The 22,438-nt window shown below is 50.8% G+C and overlaps 1 protein-coding gene across 1 annotated transcript; it reads right to left on the bottom strand.

The window, feature by feature from the left end:
* Positions 1 to 1,834: 1,834 nt before the first annotated feature.
* On the bottom strand, positions 1,835 to 22,088 carry LOC129735039 (T-cell activation Rho GTPase-activating protein-like). Its single transcript, XM_055700418.1, has 6 exons — positions 21,712 to 22,088; positions 21,325 to 21,486; positions 21,131 to 21,240; positions 20,786 to 20,921; positions 3,528 to 3,586; positions 1,835 to 1,958 (listed from the first exon to the last, which is right to left on the bottom strand). Exons 1-6 carry the CDS (start codon positions 21,859 to 21,861, stop codon positions 1,835 to 1,837), a joined length of 741 nt encoding a protein of 246 aa, XP_055556393.1. The 5' UTR covers positions 21,862 to 22,088.
* Positions 22,089 to 22,438: the final 350 nt, after the last annotated feature.

Below are 22,438 nucleotides of genomic sequence, written 5' to 3'. Positions count from 1 at the left end.
GCAGCTGGAACCGTGGCTTTGGCCCAGCAGCTGTGGCTTGGAGGCTGCCGAGAGCTGGTGTGCCACCAGGACAGCCTGTCCCAGCCCTTGCCCTGCCCTCCTGCAAGCTGTGGGCAGCCGCAGAGGCTCTGTGTCCTGCAGAAGCTCATGCAGCGGCCGCTCTCCAGCAGGTGTCCTTGCTAGTCCAGGTGCTGTCCTCCCGTGCGGTGCCCAACCTGCATGGCGACACTCAGGGGACAAGTGAGCACAGTTCAATCCACTGCAGGAGGCTGCCTTTCTTTCCCAAACTCACCTGGCTCGTGGCAAAGTCCCCCTGCGTTTGCAGATGGGGCCGTCGCAGGCCCTTGCTTGGGATGAGCCTGCAAGAACCAAGAATCGGGCTGCGCTTGGAGAGCAGCCCCGCAGCAGAAAGGGCCAGCGGCGAGCTGCCCCCCGGCACCAGCAGCCTGAGCATGGCAGAGCTGGGACCCTCTGGCCTCCCAGGCTCTCTGCCCCGTGCGGCAGGTTTCGTCCCAGCTCCGCCAGCCAGCCAGTACGTACCAGCGTTCCTGGTGTCTCCCCAACCCCCTCTGCTGCGGAGTGGTACTGTGGGAACCCCCGCCCTCCTGCACATGGTCACCCCACTGGCTGCACATCCCAGCACAGCCAGAGATGGGTGCAAGGCAGCCATTCTCACCTCTGCCTGTGCCTCCATCAGCCTCTCCAGGCTCCTGGCACGCACTGTCCTCCACTGGGCGGGAGAGAAGGAGGGGAAGAAGGTGAGCAGCCATGGGTCTGCTGCTCGGCTGCAGGAGCAGTGCTTGGGGACAGGGCCCAGAGCAGAGAGACACTCACGGCGTGGCGGCGGCTCAGCTCCTTCTCCAGGAGCTTGATGGATGTTAGGCGGGTGACGCGGGCTCCCGTGCGTCCTTCTGGTGTCCTGTGCACCGGGAAGGGAGAGGGAGAGAGCTGGGTGAGCCCCAAGCCGTCTCTTGTCTCTTGTCAGGCAGCTGTGCGCGAGAGCTGCCTGCAGCCCCAGGGGCACCTTCCCCAGCTGGGGGCTGTGTTCCCCCGTGGGCCCAGCTTCTCCTGGAGCACGCCCCCCCGGCTTACCCCAGCAGCGTGGCCACCCACAGCTCCTTCAGTGCCTGGGAGCTGCAGAAAGAGAGGAGAGACAGCGTCAGGCCCTGCTGCCCCCAGCCCTGGGCAAAGGTGGGGGCCTGCACAGCCCTGCCCCGTGGGGCAGGACAGAGGCGCTGTCAAAGCCCTGGGTCGCTCTGTCCTGCCTGAGCAGCTGTATTTGCCCTTCCCTTCTGGGGGCCAAAAGGTGACGAGGGGATGCAGGATGGGGAAACATCCCCCATCCCTCCCTCCCTGCCACCGAGCTGCCTGCTCCCTGCCCAGGCTCTGCACGCAAGGCAGAGGCCAGTCTTCACGGGATGGCGTGGGCACGGCTGGGAAGCTCTCCTGCCCGACCACGACTCACCCAAAAGTGGCAATGCAGGAGCCGGTGGGCCAGGCGAGGATGACAGAGGTGCTGTCCTCATCGGTGCCTTGCTCCTCCTCCTCCTGTCCCTCCTGCCCCGCAGCCTCCTTCCCGCTGCTGAGCACCCACAGCTGGTCCAGGGCCAGGCAGAGCTGTGGGCGCAGGCTGGTGCCATGTCTGCAGAGAGCAGAAGCCGGCCCTGAGCTGGAGGGGGGCTCCTTGGGCTGGGTCCCCACGCGCAGAGCCCTGTCCCCCACCTGCCCTTGGGACGGACGTTGGTGCCTCCAGCACCGAGGGGCCGGGGCCTGGGGCTGGTGCCAGGGTGTCCCTGGGCCGGGGCTGGGGGGAAGGATCTGGGCTCTGAGGGTCTTACCGCAACTTGGCGACCACCAGTTCCTTGTGGAGGAGGAGCAGGCGCCTCTCGCTCCTCTTGCGGCCCCGGGTCAGCCGCACGTCTGCGCTCAGCACCGGCTCGGCGTCGCTGAGAGCCTCCCTGCAGAGCAGAGAGCGGCGGGCATGAGCAACGTCAGTGCTGCGTGGCCCAGCTGTGCCCGCGTGTCCCCGAGCCCGGGGGGAGCCCACCTGGAGCTGCAGCAGCAGCTGGCCTGGCCCATCCTGCCCGGGAGAGGAGGGCCCTGGCCGTGCAGCGAGGAGGGGGCCCAGCCGGCGACGGGGAGGCTGGGAAGCGGGGTGCTGGTGCTGTGGCAGCGCTGCTGGGCCAGAGGCTGCCTCCTGCCAGCGCCGCTGCGTGCCAGCACAGCTCTGCCCTGCTGCCTGTGGTGGCCGTGGGCTCCCCGTGACCAACGGTCTGAGCCCAACGGAAAGTGGGCGGGGCCTGCGGGGGCGGGGCTGGGGCCCTCTCCAGTATGGCCGGCCCTGCCTTGCCCGGGGGAGCCCCGAGCAGGACAGGGCAGGGGGCAAGGGCCACCTCCCTGCGCCTGCGGCCAGCGCTTTCACCTGGCTTTTTGACAGGGTCCCGCTCAATAAAAGAAGCTGTTTTTCCTAGAGATGACCATTGTGGCTAGAGGCAGACTCCTCTTGGTGGAGGCCGGCCTAGCCGTTGGAAGGCCTCTGGCACACAGGCCGTGCTAGGCCTCAGGCCCCAAGGCGCTGGAATTGGAGCAGGCCCACCGCGAGGAAAAACTTCCATTTTTACCAAAAGACGGGGGGACTAGCAGCAGTAAAGAGCCGCTCGGGTCCTGCCAGGCGCCACAGGGAAATGAAAGGTGTGGTGAGCTTCGGCAGGAATTGTGGTGCCCCTGGAGCACCACCCTTGCTTGGGAAGGCTTTATCCCACCTGGGTGCTAAGGCTTCACCCTTGGCGATCAGGGCTGGATGAGCACCACCCGGGAGCCCCTGCCCTGTTAGCCATGACCTTCACCCAGCCGGTGGCCAACACGGCCAGGGGCGAGTTTGTGGGGTAGGCCATGACCATGGCAAAGAAGGGACCCGTAGCCAGCTTTTGATGGCCCGTGTCTGGTTTCACTGTTGACCCTAAGCAATGCCTTGCTTCAAATAGAAGCGATGCAGAGAGTTACACACCCGCCCTTTTCAGGAAAAATGCAGGACATCAGAGACATGTAGCAAGTTCTCTGCTGGCTGTTGTACACTGCAGCAAGAAGCAGCGTGGGTCCAGTGGCTAATGCTGGAAGGGGAATTCAGCACTTCTGGGAAAGGGATATAAAGGCACTCTTGTGGGCCAGGCTGGGATTGGGGAGGCTGGGTGGGTGTCTGGGGTCCCAGCTTTCCTGCAGTGCTGACTGTGTGCCTGCTGCTTGCTCTTCCCTGCAACGCCGGTTGCATCCACCTGCTGGGGCTGTGCTTGGGAAGGGCACCGGGGGTGAGCAAGCCCATGGGAGAGGGCTGGGGGGAAGCTCTTCTCCAGAGATCTACCAGAAACTGTCCAGAGCATCCGAGAGGATGCTCTGTGTGACAAGGGAAGGTGCCCGTTGGTCCAATGTATGGAGCCTGCAGGGCTCCCATCAGGGTCCTTTGACCTACCCATCCTCCAGCCAGCAATCCAGGTGCCCCTGGGGGGTCCCATGTTGGTCTCCTGAGGTACCCTTTAGCCCCGGTGAAGGTGTCATGCCTCAGTGTGTGCTTGCAGGGCATGTTTCCTTCCTGCTGACAAGGGCGGAATTGCAGTTAAATGCCCCTGGGCGATCCCGAGCCAAAAGCAGATTTTCTTCTATGGGCCACACTGCTTTGCAGTCCATGTGTGTGGTTCAGCTCCTGCATGGGAGCTGAGGACACGAGGTGACCTAGCTCTGAAGCTGGCCACTCTTGCTCCAGGCAACTCCAGTTGCTTGCGTTTTCCTTCAGCTTCCCCAGCCTGATGATCTCCACTGTCACCTCCTCCCTGTCCTACAAGAAGTATCCCTCTCCAGGCCATTAGGACAGTGGCACAGCACTCAGAATCCAGATCACTGGTAGAGAAGTAGGACAGAGGAAAAGAGAAGTTCTCCTTTGAAAGAAATCCTTGTTTGTCCTCCTTTAGCTACCAGTGGATGAAAAATACGGGGACAGAATTTCAGGCCAGCCACAGCACTGGCTTTCAAGCCTGAGCTTGTAATGTCATGGCTGTTCTGGAATGTGGTACAGTGAAATGAGAGATAGAAATGGCAAATTTTCCCCCCCAGAGCGGTCAAATGCTGGCAGAGGTTGTCCAAGGAGGGTGTGCAGCCTCTGTCCTTGCAGATCTTCAAAGGCCAAGGGCACACATTTCTCTGCGACCTGCTCTAGGTGAGCGTGATGGAGCAGAGGGCTTGGCCCAGAGGACCTCCACGGGTCCCTTCCAACCCCACCCTCCCGTGTGGCTCTGTGCTTTGCTTTTGCCCTGGCGGAGATCTTCAGGGACTTTGCGTTCCATTTTGTGTTGCCTTAGGGCTACAGTGTGCTGTGGTTTGGGGGCAACAAGGTTATGGTGTGCCAGAGGTCAGGCGAGTTAGTGTCAAAGTGTGTTATTGTTATGGACAGAACCTGTGTTTGTTGGCCCTGTGTTCCTGGGGTTATGGCATTTTTATCATGTGTTCTGTGTGGTGATATTTTTTTTTGTGTGGAGAGTGCCTTTTTTCAGCTATTTTGCCTTTGTAGGGTTTGCATGGGGGCCTCTGGTTTGTGTACCAAGTTTCTTCTGGTTGTTTTTCTGCTGTGCTGGTGGACGGTGGTGTTTTTTTCTGTCTTGAAACCATCGTTACAGGCCTAGTATATCTCCTGCAGGTCAGGCAGTGTCACTTCTGGTGTGGTCTGACTCATTTCTGGTGAGTTGGTAGGTAGGTATGGAGGACTTGTGGTCCCTCCATGGAGGATGACTGCTAGAGGACTAAGAGGCAGATCTGTGGAGGGGTGAGAGGACTGCTGGCCCATAAGTAGTGACTGTCAGAGGACTAAGTGTACTTGAATTTACGTGGGCTTCCAAATTCATGGTTGTTTCTCCTGCCTTGCGGAAGAGCCATGGGAAGTCACCAGCCACACGGAAGGATAAAGGGTTTCCCACGGCTACGTGGCTTTTTGGGTTTTGCTTTTGAATAAGAAAGTCCTGTCTCTACATGAGTAGAACTATAAACGGTCAATTTTGCCAACTTCAGAAAGCAGGGAGCAGCACTTTTCTGCTGTGCCTCACATGGCGGCCAGGGCACGGTGAGAAACAGCAAGTGAGTTTCTTCCTGGAACCTTCTCCAGGGGAGCAGTGCTGCACTTGTCAAGGTGAGGGGTTTTTTGGCTCTATACGATTGCAAATGTGAGGGGTTCATTTTCAGAACACAGCTATTAGGGAGCAGAACATTTGTGCTGTGCCTCACATGGCTGCAAGGACAGAGTGAGAAACAGCAAGAAAATTCCTTCCTGGCACCTGCTCCAGGGGAACAGTGCTGCCCTTTCCCAAGATGTATTTTTTTTTGGCTCTTAAGGTCTGCAGCTCTGAAGGGTCAGTTTTGCTCACCACAGAAAGCAGGGAGCAGAACTTTTGTGCTGTGCTGCTCCTCACATGGGTGCCAGGGCAGGGTGAGAAACAGCAAGAGGATTCCTTCCTGGCCCCTTCTCCAGGGGAGCAGTGCTGCCCTTTCACAAAGTGAGCACTGGTTCTGCATGAGTGCAAAATGTTTGGGTCAAATTTCTCACCACAGGAAGTAGGGAGGTGAACTTTTGTGCTGTGCCTCACATGGCTGCCAGGGCAGGGTGAGAACAGCAAGAGAATTCCTTCCTGGAACCTTCTTTATGGGAGGAGTGCTGTACTTTGCCAAAGGGACTTTTTTTGGATCTTAACGACTGCACCGCTGAGGGATTAATTTTTGCTCACCACGGAAAGCAGGGAGCAGCACTTTTGTGCTGTGCCTGACATGGCTGCCAGGGCAGGGTGAGAAGCAGCAAGAGAATTCCTTCCTGCCACCTTCTCCAGGGGAGCAGTGCTGCAGTTTGCCAAGGTGAGGTTTTTGGGCTCTGCGCAATTTCAAAGGTGAGGGGTCCATTTTCTGACCACAGAAAGCAGGGAGCAGAACATTTGTGCTGTGCCTGACATGGCTGCCAGGGCAGGGTGAGAAGCAGCAAGAGAATTCCTTCCTGCCACCTTCTCCAGGGGAGCAGGGCTGCACTTTGTCAAGGTGAGTTTTTTGGGCTGTGCATTATTGCCAGTGTAAAGGTGTCCAGTTTCTCCCCACAGAGAGCAGGGTGCACAACTTCTCTGCTGTGCCTGACGTGGCTGCAAGGACATGGTGAGAAGTAGCAATAAAATTCCTTCTGGAACCCTCTCCAGGGGAGCAGCCCTGCACTTCCCCAGGCCATGTTTTTTGGTTCATGGTTTCCCAGGCCATGAGTTCAAAAGTGCTGTGTCAATTTTCTCACCAGAGAAAGCAGGGAGCAGAACTCTTGTGCTGTGCCTCACATGGCTGCCAGGGCAGGGTGAGAAGCAGCAAGAGAATTCCTTCCTGGTACCTTCTCCAGGGGAATTTCCCAGCTCCCGAGGGACTCCTGGCACTGGCTGCAAGGGGGCTCCCAGCCGAAGGGTGGGCCTGGGTGTTGTTGGGGTGTTAATTGGTGATGTCTCCTTTCCTTAGTCACGTTAACACTTTGGGATAACAAATGGATGCTTCGCTCCTGTTGCTCTTTTATCATATCGCTCACAGTAACTGCCACTGGTTCCTTTTATCATATTGCATGCTATTTTCTTTTATTGCAATATAAGAAACTGCATTTGATATATTCCATTATGTGATATACTTGATAGATTTGATTATATTTGATGTGGAGTTCAGCTTTGCTGTCTATCCAGTCAGCCAGCAAAACATAATTTGATGTAGTCGGCAGCATACGAAGTAAAACTCTCTCTATTTAGGAAAAAAAAAAAAATGTTCCTCGACTTGCTGTTGTCAGGTGGGAACCATTGCCTTATGGTGTTTGGGCCAGAGTGGTCTGGTGGTGCTGGGCAGTTGGGCCATGCCAGGGACAGAGGTTGTGGTGTCTGGCGGGACGTTTGATGCCACTGTATAGATTCCACTGTGTATACGTTTATGTCCAGGGATTCTGTTAAGGGAAGGCTGCTGGCTCGGCAAAGGGACAAGATGTCTGAGCTCCCCGGTTACCACGCTCTGATTTGCTGTGTAGCTCTACGTTAAACACACCTGCGCACAAAGGTTAGGCCAAGCTGACTCTCTAAAGCTGTTAGAAGTGACGAATTAAGGGACCTCTCATGCAGGGAGTCAGCCTTGAGAAGGATGGGGAACAAAGAATGGATGGGGAAAAGATCTGCGTTCTCTTCAGTGATGCAGAAAGAGCCTCTGGGTGAGGACGTTGTGGTCGCAGGAGGAGACAAGCCGATAAGAGTGCTGCGATCCGCAGAATGTTGGTTGGAATTCGGACAAAGGTAATTGTTGTGGGGGGAGATCGTGACCTCTGACTCAGATAGCCCCCCGAGAGAGGGCAAGGCCCCGCTTGGGGAGCACGGGGAGCTAGTAAAAAACCTCAGCAGTGCTGTCTGAGGGTGTGTGCTCGTTTGCATTAAAGCAAGCAACTTGTAACCCATCCCGTGCCTGACTGAAAATGCATGTGTAATGCGCTATGAGTGTGCAAGTGCTCTGCTGTCCATAGTGCGTGCCCTCGAGGAACTGGGTGAGCACGCTCAGAGGAAACATTCCCCCGTGCTCCCAGCACTGCCATAAAGAATGCCGGCCTTCTGAAACTTGCAAGCAAGTCTTAGAGGGTTTTTCTCCCTGACCGACTTTATGGTATCATTCCCACCATACTGGAGAAAGCAAATCTTTTTCTGTTTGGTGGTGAAAGCAGCTTGGGGAGCGTCACTGAAGTGCAGCACTTTTTTAACCTCAGGTCTAAAGTGCCACCGGTCCTACCGTGGAATACATCCTTCCTCAGGCTTTCAGCAAACGGAAAGGATGCAACAAACCCACCCCACTAAGACGTCCTGCGCTTTTTTTATCTTCCCTGGAAGGTGGGGACATGACCCTGTTGGGCCATCTGTGCCACCTGCCTGGGAGCCAAGATGGTGCCTTTGCATTTCAGGCTAAGCACTTACCTTCTTTTTTTTCCTTTTCAGCGACTTTAGAGCCACCCTTAGGGAGGCTGGTTAAGCTGGTTTATGTACAGCTGGTCACCAGTGGAGGGAAACGGTAAGCTCCGCTATTGCCTCTGGTGTTTACTTGTTACCTTGTCGCTCGTTTGAGTGATCTTACCGTGCCCCGGCAAGCAGAAGCTAGCACGCCACTTTAGGCCTTGGTCTAATAGTCATGCAAAGCAATACTGAAAGTCATTCTGAGATCTGGAACAGGCCCCAATGTGCATTTTATAAAAGTGCATCTTGGCTGCTCTTTATCTTTGCATGGGTTTTTTTCCCGTTCCTCCAGACTGTTGAAGCTCTGAAAGGCGCCAGTGAGCTGCTCTCCCTCAGTTTGCTCCTTTGCCTTTGGGGAGTGCGGTTCATGTTTTCTTCATGGCTTTGCAGAGGAGAAAATCCATGAATACACCACCTTGCTTTTTTCACCTAAGCTAATTTCAGAAACTGCCTCCTTTAACTTAGACATGAAACTCTTCTTAACCTCTTTGTGCACTTGTAGAAAAGCAGGGTGGGGTGGGGGTTGGGGGATGGGGGTGTCTTCAGGAAGTGCCCGCAAAAGAGCCTGTGGGAGACCCTGTCCCTTGACTCACATGTGGGGTAGTGAAGAGCCTGAGAAAGTCATGGGTGTTTTGGTGTTCACCAAAGCAGGTTTTCGGTTTGGTTTTTTTTTTTTCTTATTGTCTTGTTATCTTATGTAGCTTATGCCACCAGGTAGTGACAGCCCGGGGGTGACAGGAGGGGACAGCAGGCAATGGCAGCCTGGAGGGTGACAGGAGGGGACAGTAGGTGGGGACAGGCCTGGGGGGGGGGTACAGGAGAGGACAGCTGCTGGGGACAGCCTGGGGGGTGACAGGAGGGGAGAGCAGGTATTGAAAGCCTGGCGGTGACAGGACCTCAGGCGCCAGATCAGGCCGCGAGAGGCTGAAGGCCACTCACTGCGACCTGCAGGTCACCAACGCCTAGACCATGGAAGGCGCGTGGGGGCGGCGGGCGCGGGATGCGGGGACCGGCCGGCTGGCGGTGGCGCAGGTGGCCAGTGAGGCGATTGGGCCGCGGCCGGCAGCGGTGACTCGTGCTGGGGCCTCAGAGCTGCTCTTCCGTGGTTGTGCGCTGGCAGCTGGCGTGAGGGCTGTGTGCGCAGCCAGGCACAGCAGCGTACGGGGTCGATGTGCGGCACCGCGCATGGAAGAGGTTTGGTTTCTGGGAACCCTTCTAGGTAAAACGATAAGGAAATGTGGGACAATGCCTTGTAATCACAAACCTGCCAGATTTCTTTGAAACCCGGCAGAGAAGGCTGAACGTGATAGAAAAGGAGTGGATGGCTAATTGGAAGGGGAAAAAAGTGGGTTTGGTGACTGAAATTTGTCTTCAACTACTTTTACTCCACCGCATTGCCAAAGTGGCGCTTGGCTGCTGCAGAAACTGCTCAGTAGCAACGTTTTGGATCAAGAGTGTATCTGTGAGTGAGAATCTATGCAGACCCTGGAAAGCCATCTTGTAGACGGGTGTTCTGTCTCAAGTATACTTGGCATTTCTTGCTAATACAGCTTCTTTGCTACACCAAAGACATTTTCATTCAGATGTTATTGAGCATCATTTCTTCGTTTCTTTCAAACGGTGCATTTTTTTCCTGGTACTGCGTGTTAAACGGTGTCAGGGCAATACTGAAGTTTTATGGCAGATCACTTATGGTGAATATACCTAGAAATGTTCTTCGAGAAGCCCTAAGTTCTTTTGAATCTCAGAAATGGTGCTTGATTCTCAGAGACGGTAATGGTTTCGTATTACTTAGCGTGCTGTTTCAGTTTGGTAATCTACCATCTGGCAAAGCTTGCATGTGATTAAAGACTTTGGGATATGACAGAAATAAAAAGACTTGGAAACCGTTGCCATTCCTTAAACATTCAAATTTTATCGGGTGTTTTGTTTTGGTTTTTTTCTTTTTTTTTTCCTGTGGTTCTGTGACATTCTCACAACAGTCTTTTCTTTACAGTGTGTACTCATAGGTTTTTTCCCTCTTCCTGTTTGATGTATTAAAACTTAAACAGAATAACATGTCTGCTGCGGTAACTGTAACTTTGGCCCTAGCCTTTCAAGTGGTTGGACCTAAGCACGCTGTTTACCTGCAGATAGGTAAAGTATGTTCAGGAGAGTATCTGTGAGGAGACTTAACAGCACGGTGTTAGGGGTCTTGGGGGTGTTACGGGATCGCGTGTCATACGGCGGTAGAGATAGACATGCAGGTAGAGGCAGATGTACAGGTTGTGACACAGATACTTAGTGGAACTTCTGTAAGGGTGTCTTCCCTGTGAAAAGGCAAAAATCCCCCAGTGGTTGTCAGAGCAAAGCTAAGGAATACATTTCAGTGTCATACACATGTATGCGAGATTTTGGGGTTTTACACACAACCGTGAATTTCCGTTTTTATTGAACAGCCTCTACGTGCTTAAAGTCACCTTCAGAAGATGAAGGAAAGAACTCGGCCAGGATGTTCTGCCTAAAGGGGGTTCTCGGAGATCTTCCCTGTGGAGATACGGTCGTGGGTTTTATAACTTGGTGCAGGAGTCCTGACTAAATGGTGACGTGATCTTGGAAAGACCCTTCAGTGAACCTTGAGTGAAGATGGCCAACTTGTTCAGATTTTTCGGGGCCGCGTGATCACGGAAATCTCTTAATAGCAGCAATGCTAATAGAAGCTTAAAGTAAACAGGATTTTAAACATCACTGGGGGAAAAAAAAAGAAAGAGATGGTGGACTCTCTTTGAAGATGGTGGGAAGGCAAAATGGATGGTTGGGATGTGTTTGAAAAGGTGGGAGGCAGGGTGGGGGTGTCCTCTTCCGTGCTCGCTGTTATAGAGACATGTTCTAGGGTTTTGTAAGCTAACAGGAGCAAAAGCAATGTAAGTGAGATCAGGAAAGAACCTCATGCTTTAGCAGACTCTGCTTTAGTGACTTTAGAGACCATTTTGCTGTTGGCATTGAAACGATTCCAAAAAAATGGAAAAGATTTTGCTGCTTGTGTTTGACTATCAGACCTGAAGATTTCTGGAAAGGTAACCTGAGACGATAAAAGCATGACGCTGTGTGTAAAATGTTGGGTTTGTATCTGTAAAGGGATTCCCTGAAGTGCTACGTCACGACATGTCAATATCACTCTTACAAACTGACTGATGCTTTCTCTGTATTGATGTTGTTTCCAGAATACACAGATGATAATGCCCTGATTCCGGGGAACTCATCGGTAACTGTTAGGGGAGTCCCCGTCAGAGGAGTTAAAGCTACCGGCAAAACAGACCTTGGGTAAGTAGCCATAACACGTTGTGTTCTTTGGGAGGGGTTTCAGTGCGTTCACCTTCTTTGTGGCGGTTAGTTTACGGAGGCATTCAGGTTGTATCTTTCTTGTTAAAGCTGCTGTTAAATTGTGTTGTGACAGGGCAGATTTGAAGGTGTCTGTCCCAAAGCAGACTTAGATTTTTCAGCCTGCTGGGACGTGGCATTCAAGCTCCAACAGTGGTAACTGTTCAGACGTTTGAATTGGGTTTGTTCTTGGGCTTGGTTTTTCTGAGAGTCAAGTTCTCCATCCTGTTTCCTCTATGCAGAGAGATTCCTTATTGTATGCTTTTGCTTTTAGTGCTTTTAGAGTAAACGGAGAGACACATTGCAGTGTGAACCGGTGATTTGTTCCCATCTGCCAGCAGTCCGAGTCTCCGTGTTTGACTGCTTCCTTTGTCTGGGGGAGGGGGGCAGGGTATTCTTACACCCCAAAGGGGGGTGTGTGTGTGTGGGCTGCATGCTGTCTCCAGAGGAAGGACTGAGAGTGGCCAGCTGGCAAACCATGCAAACAAGAAGTTTCATTCTTAAGTGCTTCCTATTAGATTCCTAAAGACAATGTCTATGTCGGGCAAGAGAAAAAGAACAACATCCTAAAGCGTATTGCCTTTTGTGCCAGGACGGTGAAGGAACAGTTGATCTTTTCCAAACCTGAAGCTCAGAAAGCAGTTGAGCACATTCCCAAATGTTAGTAGTTACCTTTCTAAGTTTGTTTTCAGCCTAAGCTGCTCTCTGTGCTCCAGGTATTACTGCTGTATTCCTCAGATTTATGGAGGACAGAGAATCTGATTACAATTGCAGATACTCAAATGTAAGCCTGACTACAGCATTATCGCTGTCATCGATGTATTCGTCCAGTCCAGTTCTGTATCAGCTGCATCAGCATGGTTTGAATGGTCATGTTTTCAAGGCTTTTTCAAGACAGACCTCTCCTCCACCATTAGTAGATATTATTGACTTGTGGTTTTGCCATGTCTTTCTAATGTTAGTTCTCAATACATAAAGTGTACTGGCGAGTTACAGCGTGTCTCAAACAAACAGTACCGCAGCATCCTAGTACCCATGAAGCATCTGCAAGCAAAACCCCCTGAATTTATGTGGCTCTCCTGTAAGCTTTGGGCATATTACTGCAGTAGGTGTTGCAGTGCTTTCAGGCGCTGCCAAGGCTTTCTGGATGCCACAGCACTGTGCTTCTAAACATGGCCTGGTTTGGGGGGTTAATTTAGATGGGGATGCTTAGTGCTGTCTTGTCAATATCGCCTCGGTTTCTGGTTGGATGGCACCCTCTCCTGGTGTTGGAATGCTGCCCTAAAATGAGAGGCTAGGTGCCCCTAGCATCAAAGATCCAAGAAATACCTGCCCGTGGGGATCAGGGATGTATGCCGCTGCTCTCCTAAAGTTGCAAATGGATCGGGCAGGTTAGCTTTCTCTTCCTTCAGCTGGAAACATTGTGGAAACAACTGGTAGAGTCGTTAGTGTTTGGGAATGATGAACGCATGGTGTCACGGTGGAGAGGCCTTCAGAAATGCGTTAGTCACCTTGTAGTATCTTCCTCAAGGCAAGTGGATGGAGAAACCATGGTGTGGTAATCTAAAGCATTTCCTCGCACTTCCTCATGTTCAGGAGGTACGTGGCTGTACTTGCGAGCCTGGTGGTGGTGTAGCAGTGGCAGGAAGTATGAGCCTTTCTATTTGTGCAGGACTTGCACAGCAGCCTTTGGGTTGCCTCTGCTCGTGGGACGCTTTGGATGATGTATGAATTGTTTGTTAACTGATGGACGGTTGCATGTGTGATTCATGAGTAGCATGCAGGTACAGACCAATGAGTATGTGGAATCTCGGCAAGGGCTTGTGTGCCATAAGTGTTTCCTAAAATATTGTAGCATGTTCAAGATGATCTTAAAGCAAATTCTGGTAATCCAGGCTTTTTTCCTTATTTTTTTAACACAGGCCTCCTCGACCACAGAAAATCCTTGGAACTGCTTTCAGGTGATGTTTCTACTGCTATTGGTAGTCACTTTAGGCTAGAGGATGGTGGGTACCTGAACACAGTGCTTGGGCCTCCACAAAGAAGCACTTTTCTACAGACACCTGTTCTTGTTTTGTCAGGGGAGTGTAGAAACCAAAGTGCTCTATCTGGTACCTGTTTGTGATAGTGGGGCTATACAGATTGCCTGAAGGTGCCTTCATATTTGGATGGCTGACTATTTAAGAACAGAAAAGTGTAGCACAGTCTTCATCGTTTTGAGACTTAGAGAGAAGAAAGAAAATATGTGAGGACTTCTTCTTGCACTGCTGTATTCTGTATCTTAGAGTAATTGGGGACAAAGAAGGAATGGGATTTGGGGTTTTATTTCAGTTGCACTGAATGTACCAGGAGAGCACACTTTATGTATAGAAATAAATTTCCATATTCATAAGACTATCAGAACACGGTGTTTTGGTGCTCAGGTTTTATAAACTGTTTTCACGGCTTTATGTTGGTTACGAGTGCTTTATTTTAAGTTCTGATCATCTTTCTTTCTTCTTCTAGAAGTCAAACTGAGCCAGCGAGTAGAACATCAAAAGAGGTATGTAAAAACACAAGCTGAAACTTTTTTCTACATGCTGCACCTAAGCCTAAGAAATGTAGCCTTGTACTAATTCTTTTATATATATAAAATATAAATGTTTTATATATAATATTTGTAATATATATATAAAAACATACTTTCCAGTGAAACACAGTGTATGCTGTAAATCCAATGTATTTGATTCAGCATAGTGAAAACTGAGCAATGCCAACTTTTGCACGGTGCTAATGTGAGCAGTGGTATTTGTGCCTAGTAACGCATTGCATTTCGTACTGAATAGGCTAGAACATTTCTTGTATGACTGTGTGTTGTACAGATAATGTGGGCTCATTTTTAGAGCTTGCAGGTTCAAGGTTTGCACCACTGAACTTGGTGCCACCCTTCAGTACACCACCACTTTGAATTTACATTTGGAAAAGGGGCAGCATTTTTCTTCAGTTCAGAAAACACTGTCGTTCTGCTGCTAAGACATGAATAAGTAACGCGAGGAGATACTTGACTAGTGATGGCCTAGATCTCCATTTGGCCCTTGGGTGGAATGCTACGTGCAACAATGCATTTCAAAATAGCCCTCATAGTACAAACATTACTTTGTGGTGGTGTTTGGTTTTCATCTGTAAGTATAACTGCTTTTTCTTCACTCGAATGGTGTGAGGCATTACACGAGCTCTAGGTCACGGGATCTGATCACTTTGTAAGCTCTTAGGATAACTTAACCTAGAAATTCATGAACTTGGGGTCTAATGAAAGTAAATGAAAGACAGCGCAAAAACTATGCTGCGCTCATGAACCGTGCCTGTGTGCATTTAGAAAATGTTGAGCTATTAACTGATTAATTTATAAACTGCACTGGCAATGTTTCCTGTAGTGACACTTCCTTCTCAAATAAACGGAAATATTTTTTTTAGATCCTTTTGAGCTGAAAATGGACAGCTTCCTTAACCCTCCGTCTTTTAAGCAGTTGTGAGCATTTGGCAAGGGTCCCCCTCTGAGGTATCCTGAGCGATAGATTGATCTCAGGAGGGGTTGGTTACTTTAGTTTCTTCCCATTAACAACGTAGGCATACGTAAAGCTGTTTAAGGTTTGGACTTTGTTTTGAACAAATACAAATTCCACTGGCTTGGAGGTGGCTCTTTCAGTGATGCTCAGAGGCTATAGCGCAGGCTTTCATACAGCAGTAGGGGTGAACTCTTGCTATGTTCTGATTGTATGCAGAACTTGAACATGTGTTTAATTTTTCTGAATAGATTGGCGACTCTTCCGCATCTCTTTCTCTGGCCCAGCTTATTAAGGTATGTTTAGATGTACTTTCTTGTGAAATAGTGGTTGTAAACCTTACACTGTGCTCTCTAGCTGGATAACTGCTGTAATATGAGCAAAACATTAATTGTTAATAATTCAGAGTGTTTATCCTAACTTTAAAATGTGCGTATACTTTGATACTATCCTGTAGAGAGTAGTTCCCAGCTTGGGAAGATGGAAGGGGAGCACCTTATTGGCCTCAGTGTGATGCTGCAGTATTACTCATCTGCAAGACACAAAGAAGCAGCACTTCAGAAGCTGTTTACCATTTTTCATACGACCCGTTAATTCTTCATTGGAACCTAACACAATTTTTACAGAAGAATTTAATTGGCTGTAAGTTATGGACATTGCTGGGGCCTTTGCAACAGCCAGAACAGACGTGTTTCTGGAACATGGGCAATAGCATGGCTGTTTTTGAATTTCTAGTCATTACCTAACCCTATGTTAGGTATGACCTAACCCTAAGTCTGAATTTTAAGACATAACCTTAAGACTTAACCCTATGACGTAAGCCTATGCCTTAAGCCTAAGACCTATCTCTAAGACTTAAGACTCAACCTTAAGGTTTAACCCTGAGAGTTAACCCTAACATTAACCCTAAGACTTAACCTTAAGATTTAAACTTGGGACTTAACCTTAAGACTTAAATTTAAAAGTTAATGTTAAGACTTACACCCTAAGGCTTAACATTAAGACTTAAATTTAACACTTAAACTTAAATCCTAAGACTTAACCCTGAGACTTAAACCTCAGACTTAACCTTAATACTTAACCCTAAGACTTAAAATTCAGATTTAACCCTAAGACTCAGTCTATAAGATGTAAACTTAAGACTTAACCTTAAGACTTAAATTTAAGACTTAACCCTAAGACTTCACCTTAGAACATTAAGACTTAACTCTAGACTTAACCCTAAGACACAATCTTGAGACTTAACCCTAAGACTTAACCTAAAGTTTAACTTTAAAACTTAACCCTAAGACTGAACCCTAAGACTTAACCCTATGACTTAAACTTAAGGCTCAACCTTAAGACTTGACTTTAGGACTTAACCCTCAGAATTAACGCTAAGACTTAACCTTAAGACTTAACCCTAAGTCATAACCCTAAGACTTAAATTTTAAGATTAATTCACCACTCATCCCTCTGACTTAACACTGAGACTTAACCCTAAGACTTAATCTTAAAACTTAATCCTAAGACTTATGCCCAAGACTTAACTCTAAGACTTAACACTAGGAGTTTACTCTAAGACTTAAACTTAAGAATTAAAATTTAGACTTAACTCTAAGTCTCAATACATAAGACGTGAACTTAAGACAACCATAAGACTTAGCCCTAAGACTTAAAATTAAGACTTAAATTTAAGACATAACATTAAGACGTAACCCTAAAACTTAACCCTAAGACTTAAGCTTAAGACTTAAATTTAAGACTTAAACCCTGAGACTTAACACAAAGACTTCACCTTAGAACATTAAGACTTAACTCTAGACTTAACCCTAAGACATAATCCTGAGACTTCACCTTAAAACTTAACCCTAAGACTTAACCTATAGTTTAACTTTAAAACTTAACCCTAAGACTGAACCCTAAGAAACAACCTGACGACTTAACCCTGAGACTTAACCTTGAGACTTTACCTTGCGATTTAACCCTGAGGTTTAACCCTGTCTTAATGCTAAGACTTATCTTTAAGATGTACCATTAAGACTTAACCTCAAGACTTAACCCTAAGACTTAACCTTAAAACGTAACCTTAAGATTTACACTAAAAACTTAACCCTATGACTTAAACTTAAGGCTCAACCTTAAGACTTAACTTTAGGACTTAACCCTCAGAATTAACGCTAAGACTTAACCTTAAGACTTAACCCTAAGTCATAACCCTAAGACTTAAATTTTAAGATTAATTCACCACTCATCCCTCTGACTTAACACTGAGACTTAACCCTAAGACTTAATCTTAAAACTTAATCCTAAGACTTATGCCCAAGACTTAACTCTAGGAGTTAACTCAAAGACTTAAACTTAAGAATTAAGATGTAGACTTAACTCTAAGGCTCAATACATAAGACTTGAACTTAAGACAACCATAAGGCTTAGCCCTAAGACTTAAAATTAAGACTTAAATTTAAGACATAACATTAAGACGTAACCCTAAAACTTAACCCTAAGACTTAAGCTTAAGACTTAAATTTTAAGACTTAACCCTAAGGCTTAACATAAAGACTTCACCTTAAAACTTAACCCTAAGACTGAACCCTAACGTTTAACCCTAAGATATAACCTTAAGACTTAACACTAAGATTGAACCTTAAGAGACAACGTTACGACTTAACCCTGATACTTAACCTTAAAGTTAAGTTGACACTTTACCTTGAGACTTAACCCTGAGATTTAACCCTAAGACTATTAAGCATTCGCTAAGACTTAACTTTAAGATGTACCATTAAGACTTAACCCCAAGGCTTAACCTTAAAGATTTAACCTTAAAACTTAACCTTAAGATATACACTCATGATTTAACCCTAAGACTTCACCCTAAGACTTAACCTTATGACTTAAACTTAAGGCTCAACCTTAAGACTTAACCCTGAGAATTAAGCCTAAGACATAACCTTAAAACTTGACCCTAAAGTCATAACCCTAAGACTTAAATTTTAAGACTTAACCCAAAGAGTTATCCCTAAGACTTATCCCCAAGACTTAACTCTTAAGGGTTAACCCTAAGACTTAAACTTAAGCATTAAACTTTATAGTTAACCCCAAGACTCAATCCATAAGTCTTAAACTTAAGAGTTAACTTTAAGACTTAACCTTAAGACTTGACCTAAAGACTTAACCTTAACACTTAAATATTAAGACTTAACCCAAAGACTTATCCCTAAGATAAATTTTAAGACTTAACCTGAAGACTTAACCTTAAAACCTAACCCTAAGAATGAAGCCTAAGACTTAACCCTAAGATATAACCTTAAGCCCTAACACTAAGACTGAACCTTAAGACAGGCCCTGGGCCTGAGCCATCTCTGCAGGGATGAGGCCTTCCTCGGCGTCCGTCCCTCAAACCCTCCCTCCGGCCCCCACGATCCGTCCCTAAAACACTTCCCCTCTGGCCCCCAGTCCCTGCTGGCCCTGAAGGCCGGCCACAGCACTTGGTTTCAAGCCTGAGCTGGTCATGTCATGGCTGTTCTGGAATGTGGTACAGTGAAAGAAGAGATTGAAATGGCAAATGTTCCCCCCCAGAGTGGTCCCATGCTGGCAAAGGTTGTCCGAGGAGGTTGTGGGCTCTCTGTCCTTGCAGATCTTCAAAGGCCAAGGGCACACAGTTCTCTGCAACCTGCTCTAGATGAGCGTGCTGGAGCAGAGGGCTTGGCCCAGAGGACCTCCACGGGTCCCTTCCAACCCCACCCTCCTGTGTGGCTCTGTGCTTTGCTTTTCCTCCTAAAGCTCCTCAACTCAGCCCCGATGCCCGCTGGAAAGGGTGCTGGGGCAAGGGATGATCCCAAACTCCTCCCCGAGGGTCCTTCCCAGCACAAGAGCTCCCCACTCCGGAAGACACGATGGCAGACACGGTCAGGAGAGGGAAAAGATTCTTTTATTGTCAACACCAGCTGCGAGGGCCCAGGAGTCACAGCGGTTCAGCCGGTGAAAGTCAGTCAGCACCTGCAACGACAGAGTCAGAAAGCTCTGCTAAGCCCCCAGAGGCAGGAAGAGGCAGGATTTGGTTCCCCCTTCTTTGGAGGACACTGTTTCTGAGGAATTCCTCATGGCCCAGAAGGGAGAGCTCTTGCTGGCCTCCACTAGGGGCCTTCTCCCCAGGGGTGACCTCCCTAGGGAGCTGTGCGTGCGCAGGGATGCTGACAGTGCCCCTGTGCCACGCAGCAGGGCTCGATGGGGAGCCCCTGGGGAGCTGCCGTGGGGCTCATCCCAAACCCTGCTCAGCACCAGCCCTCGCCGGCCCTTGCCAGCCAGCTGGGCTGACTTAGGGCCGTGTTCAGACTCGGGAAAGATGGGCAGCAGCGCCTGGTACGCACCTGGCCTTCCTGACGTGCTGCACCTTCCTGAATTTTCTCAGGTTTGGGCCCGCAAAGTCATTTCCTCTCTTCTCCGTTTTATTTTTGCTGTGCTGTCCCTCTCCTCTGCCCAGATTTCTTTTCTCTTTCTTTGTCTCGAGTTTTCCTTCTCCTGGTGGGATCCTGAAAAACTTTCCACCCCACAGCGTGATGAGAGGGGGAAAGCCCCAAGCCCCTGCAGTGAGCTCTCAGGTCAGGCAAGGGGAGCTCTTCCTACCTGGTTTCCTGGGGCAGGCTGGTCAGTTGTTGCAGGCATGCCGGGGACTCTGCCGTGCCCTCGGGGGTGGCTGGAGGCAAATCTGGAGGTGCCTAAACCAGAAACGTGGGAGGTAACGGGTGGCAAGTAAGGGCCTGGGGTAGTGAGGGCCTGACTGCCAAATTGCCATCTTAGCTCTACAGAGGAGATGCTGGTTTGCATCATGCACATTTTGGACAGTCCAGCCACTGCAGCCTAGACTTGATGAAGCTGCGATGGAATAGGATCTGAGCAAAAGCCCTCTCAAGGTGACAGCTACTCCCTTCTGTCCTTTTGTGGGTGTTTTGTAGGTATGTTTTGTTTGATGAAGCAGATCATACTTCATGAAATGCATTCCAGAAACAGCCTTTCCAGTTTTCCTTAACACGTACCACGCTGGGGGGAGAGGAGGAGCCCCAAAGGCACAAGAGAGCGGCTGCCAGGAGGAGGCCCAGCGGCTGCTTGGCCTCCTGGGAAATTACTGTCCCACTTGAGACATGTTGTCCCAGTGTCTGTGGAGCTGCCGTACCTCTGCCGCTTTGGGCCCTGCCCCTGTGTCTCCCCCAGCTCCTCTGTCGATGTCCAGCAGAGAGGCGTCTGCATCCAGAAAGGCTTCTGCCGGACGCTGGGTGTCTGCTGTGCCTGCAGGGCCACTTTGCTCTTCGCACTGCAGCTCTGGAAAGCAAAAGCACGTGCAGCAGCGCGACTTCTTGGAAGCCAAGAACATCTCAAGCAAAGCCCAGCCAAGCCCTACACCGCTTGTCTCCTCAACGTTGAGGTTTCTGGCATCCCGAGCCCCAGTGTCTGTGACAAGCCTCAGCCCCTCCTCCTACCTGTGCGCCTGTCCATGGGTGCTGGCACCTCCTCGGCTGATGGAGGGGAGAGGCCGGCCACCTCCCCCCCAAAGATGTCCCCGCAGTTTTCAATGAGGAACTCCACCAGCACGTTCACCTGCAGACATGAAAGCCTTGGTCTCAAGCCAGGTGCCTGCAGACATGTCAAGCAGCCTTTCCCACTGCTGACCCTTTGTCTGCGCAGGTGGCTGCGGCTGGGGGTTGCTCTTCCAGGCACCCAGCCCACCAGCCCTGGCTCAAGGGAGGAGGCAGCCAGGGACCTCTCAACAGCCAAGCTCCGATGGGCCGGGAAGGCAGCAGCCGGCTGCTGGGTAGAGCGTACCTTCTCGGTCACTGCCAGCATGGCCTGCAGCGGGAGCAGGTCCTCGTTGGGTGGGCTCAGCAGGTTGGGCCCGATGCAGATGGCCAGGTTGCTGCAGCTCATTCTGCTGGTGGCTGCGTTGTGGCCGATGTGCTGCAGCAGGGCCATCAGCCGCTTCAGGAGGAGGAGATTGGCCACAGGCAACTTGTCAGCCACCCTGAGGGAAGAGGAAGACAAGGCTGATGAAGCAGAGGGTGCCCACAGCCGTCCCTGCAGCTGGCCCCAGGCAGGTGGGAGCCAGCAGCCGTGTTGCACAGCTTTGCAGCTGCCCGAAAAGACAGCTTTCTGAGGAACCCATGCCTTTGCAGGCAGGTCCCAGAACTCTCCCGGTCCCTGCTCAACAGGCCGGCGGCTGCCCACACTTACGCTTTCAGCTCCTCCACCTTGGCCTGCTTGCTGGCCCTCTCCATGGCTGCCATCCAGTCCTCGTAGAGGTCGATGACGAGGAGCTTGGTGGGGATGCTTCGCAGGAATTCCTGCAATGCCAAGGGCTGCAGGTGAGCCTTTGAACGCTGCAGGCCAGCCAGGAGCTCCTCCAGCTGCAGCTCAGAAGCGCTCACCTTCAAGATGACGGCCAGCAGCAGTGCAGGCTGGCTTCCCACATCGACTTCCGTGCCGCGGTCCAGGGCCTCGCGTAGCTGCCGAAGTTCTGTGCCGCCGGCAGCTCTGCGGAATATCCCCTCCGTCGTCGGTCCTTCCTGGTGCAGGACAGCCAGCAGCTCCTGCAAGAGATGCAGGACAGTGGCTTGGCTGAGGAGCTGCCCTGCAGCAGCGGTGGCCATGGCCAGCGCTCTTCCCCAGGCTGGGCTCTGTCCTCCTGCAAAGGGGCTGGGAGCAGAGAAGCGTGAGCCATGGGCAGAGAGCCCAATTCCCCAGTACCTGGAGCCAGGGGACGCTGCCTGTGGACTGAGTGGGGGGCTGGGGACCCCGTGTCCAGGCTGGCTTACCTGGATGGGCCGGGGCAGCGTGTTGTCCTCCCCACAGAGGGCTGCCAGGGGCTGCCCAAAGAGCGCCCTGCTGCAGCCGGAGCCCGCCTGCCCTGGTGCCTGGGCAGCGGCCGGGGTGCGCCGTAGAGCAAAGGGCCAGGGCAGCCCCATCCTCCTCCTGCTGCTGCTGCTGCTCCCTCCTGCTGCAAAGGAAAACAGAGTAAGACGCCATCAACGGAGAACCCCAGGCCAGCGGTCCCAGAGCCTGCCCTGCCCTGCTCTGTCCTGCCCGCAGCGCGATGCTGTGTAGTGCGGCAGGACAGGCAGGGAGCCAGCAGCTGGAACCGTGGCTTTGGCCCAGCAGCTGTGGCTTGGAGGCTGCCGAGAGCTGGTGTGCCACCAGGACAGCCTGTCCCAGCCCTTGCCCTGCCCTCCTGCAAGCTGTGGGCAGCCGCAGAGGCTCTGTGTCCTGCAGAAGCTCATGCAGCGGCCGCTCTCCAGCAGGTGTCCTTGCTAGTCCAGGTGCTGTCCTCCCGTGCGGTGCCCAACCTGCATGGCGACACTCAGGGGACAAGTGAGCACAGTTCAATCCCCTGCAGGAGGCTGCCTTTCTTTCCCAAACTCACCTGGCTCGTGGCAAAGTCCCCCTGCGTTTGCAGATGGGGCCGTCGCAGGCCCTTGCTTGGGATGAGCCTGCAAGAACCAAGAATCGGGCTGCGCTTGGAGAGCAGCCCCGCAGCAGAAAGGG

Source organism: Falco cherrug, unplaced genomic scaffold, assembly GCF_023634085.1.
Source record: "Falco cherrug isolate bFalChe1 unplaced genomic scaffold, bFalChe1.pri scaffold_129, whole genome shotgun sequence".
Classification (NCBI taxonomy): Eukaryota; Metazoa; Chordata; class Aves; order Falconiformes; family Falconidae; genus Falco; species Falco cherrug.
The sequence above is the reverse complement of the archived record's forward strand: the minus strand, read 5'-3'. Positions and strand labels throughout refer to the sequence as shown.

Excerpts from the sequence above, each read along its gene's own strand:
- LOC129735039 (XM_055700418.1), bottom strand. The coding sequence starts at position 21,861 with ATGGGGCTGCCCTGGCCCTTTGCTCTACGGCGCACCCCGGCCGCTGCC. Across the intron at positions 3,587-20,785 it reads TCTGCATCGGGCCCAACCTG|GAAGGAAACATGCCCTGCAA; the intron begins CTGAGCCCACCC and ends CCTTGTCAGCAG. Across the intron at positions 1,959-3,527 it reads ACCTTCACCGGGGCTAAAGG|GGAGGCTCTCAGCGACGCCG; the intron begins GTACCTCAGGAG and ends TCTGCTCTGCAG.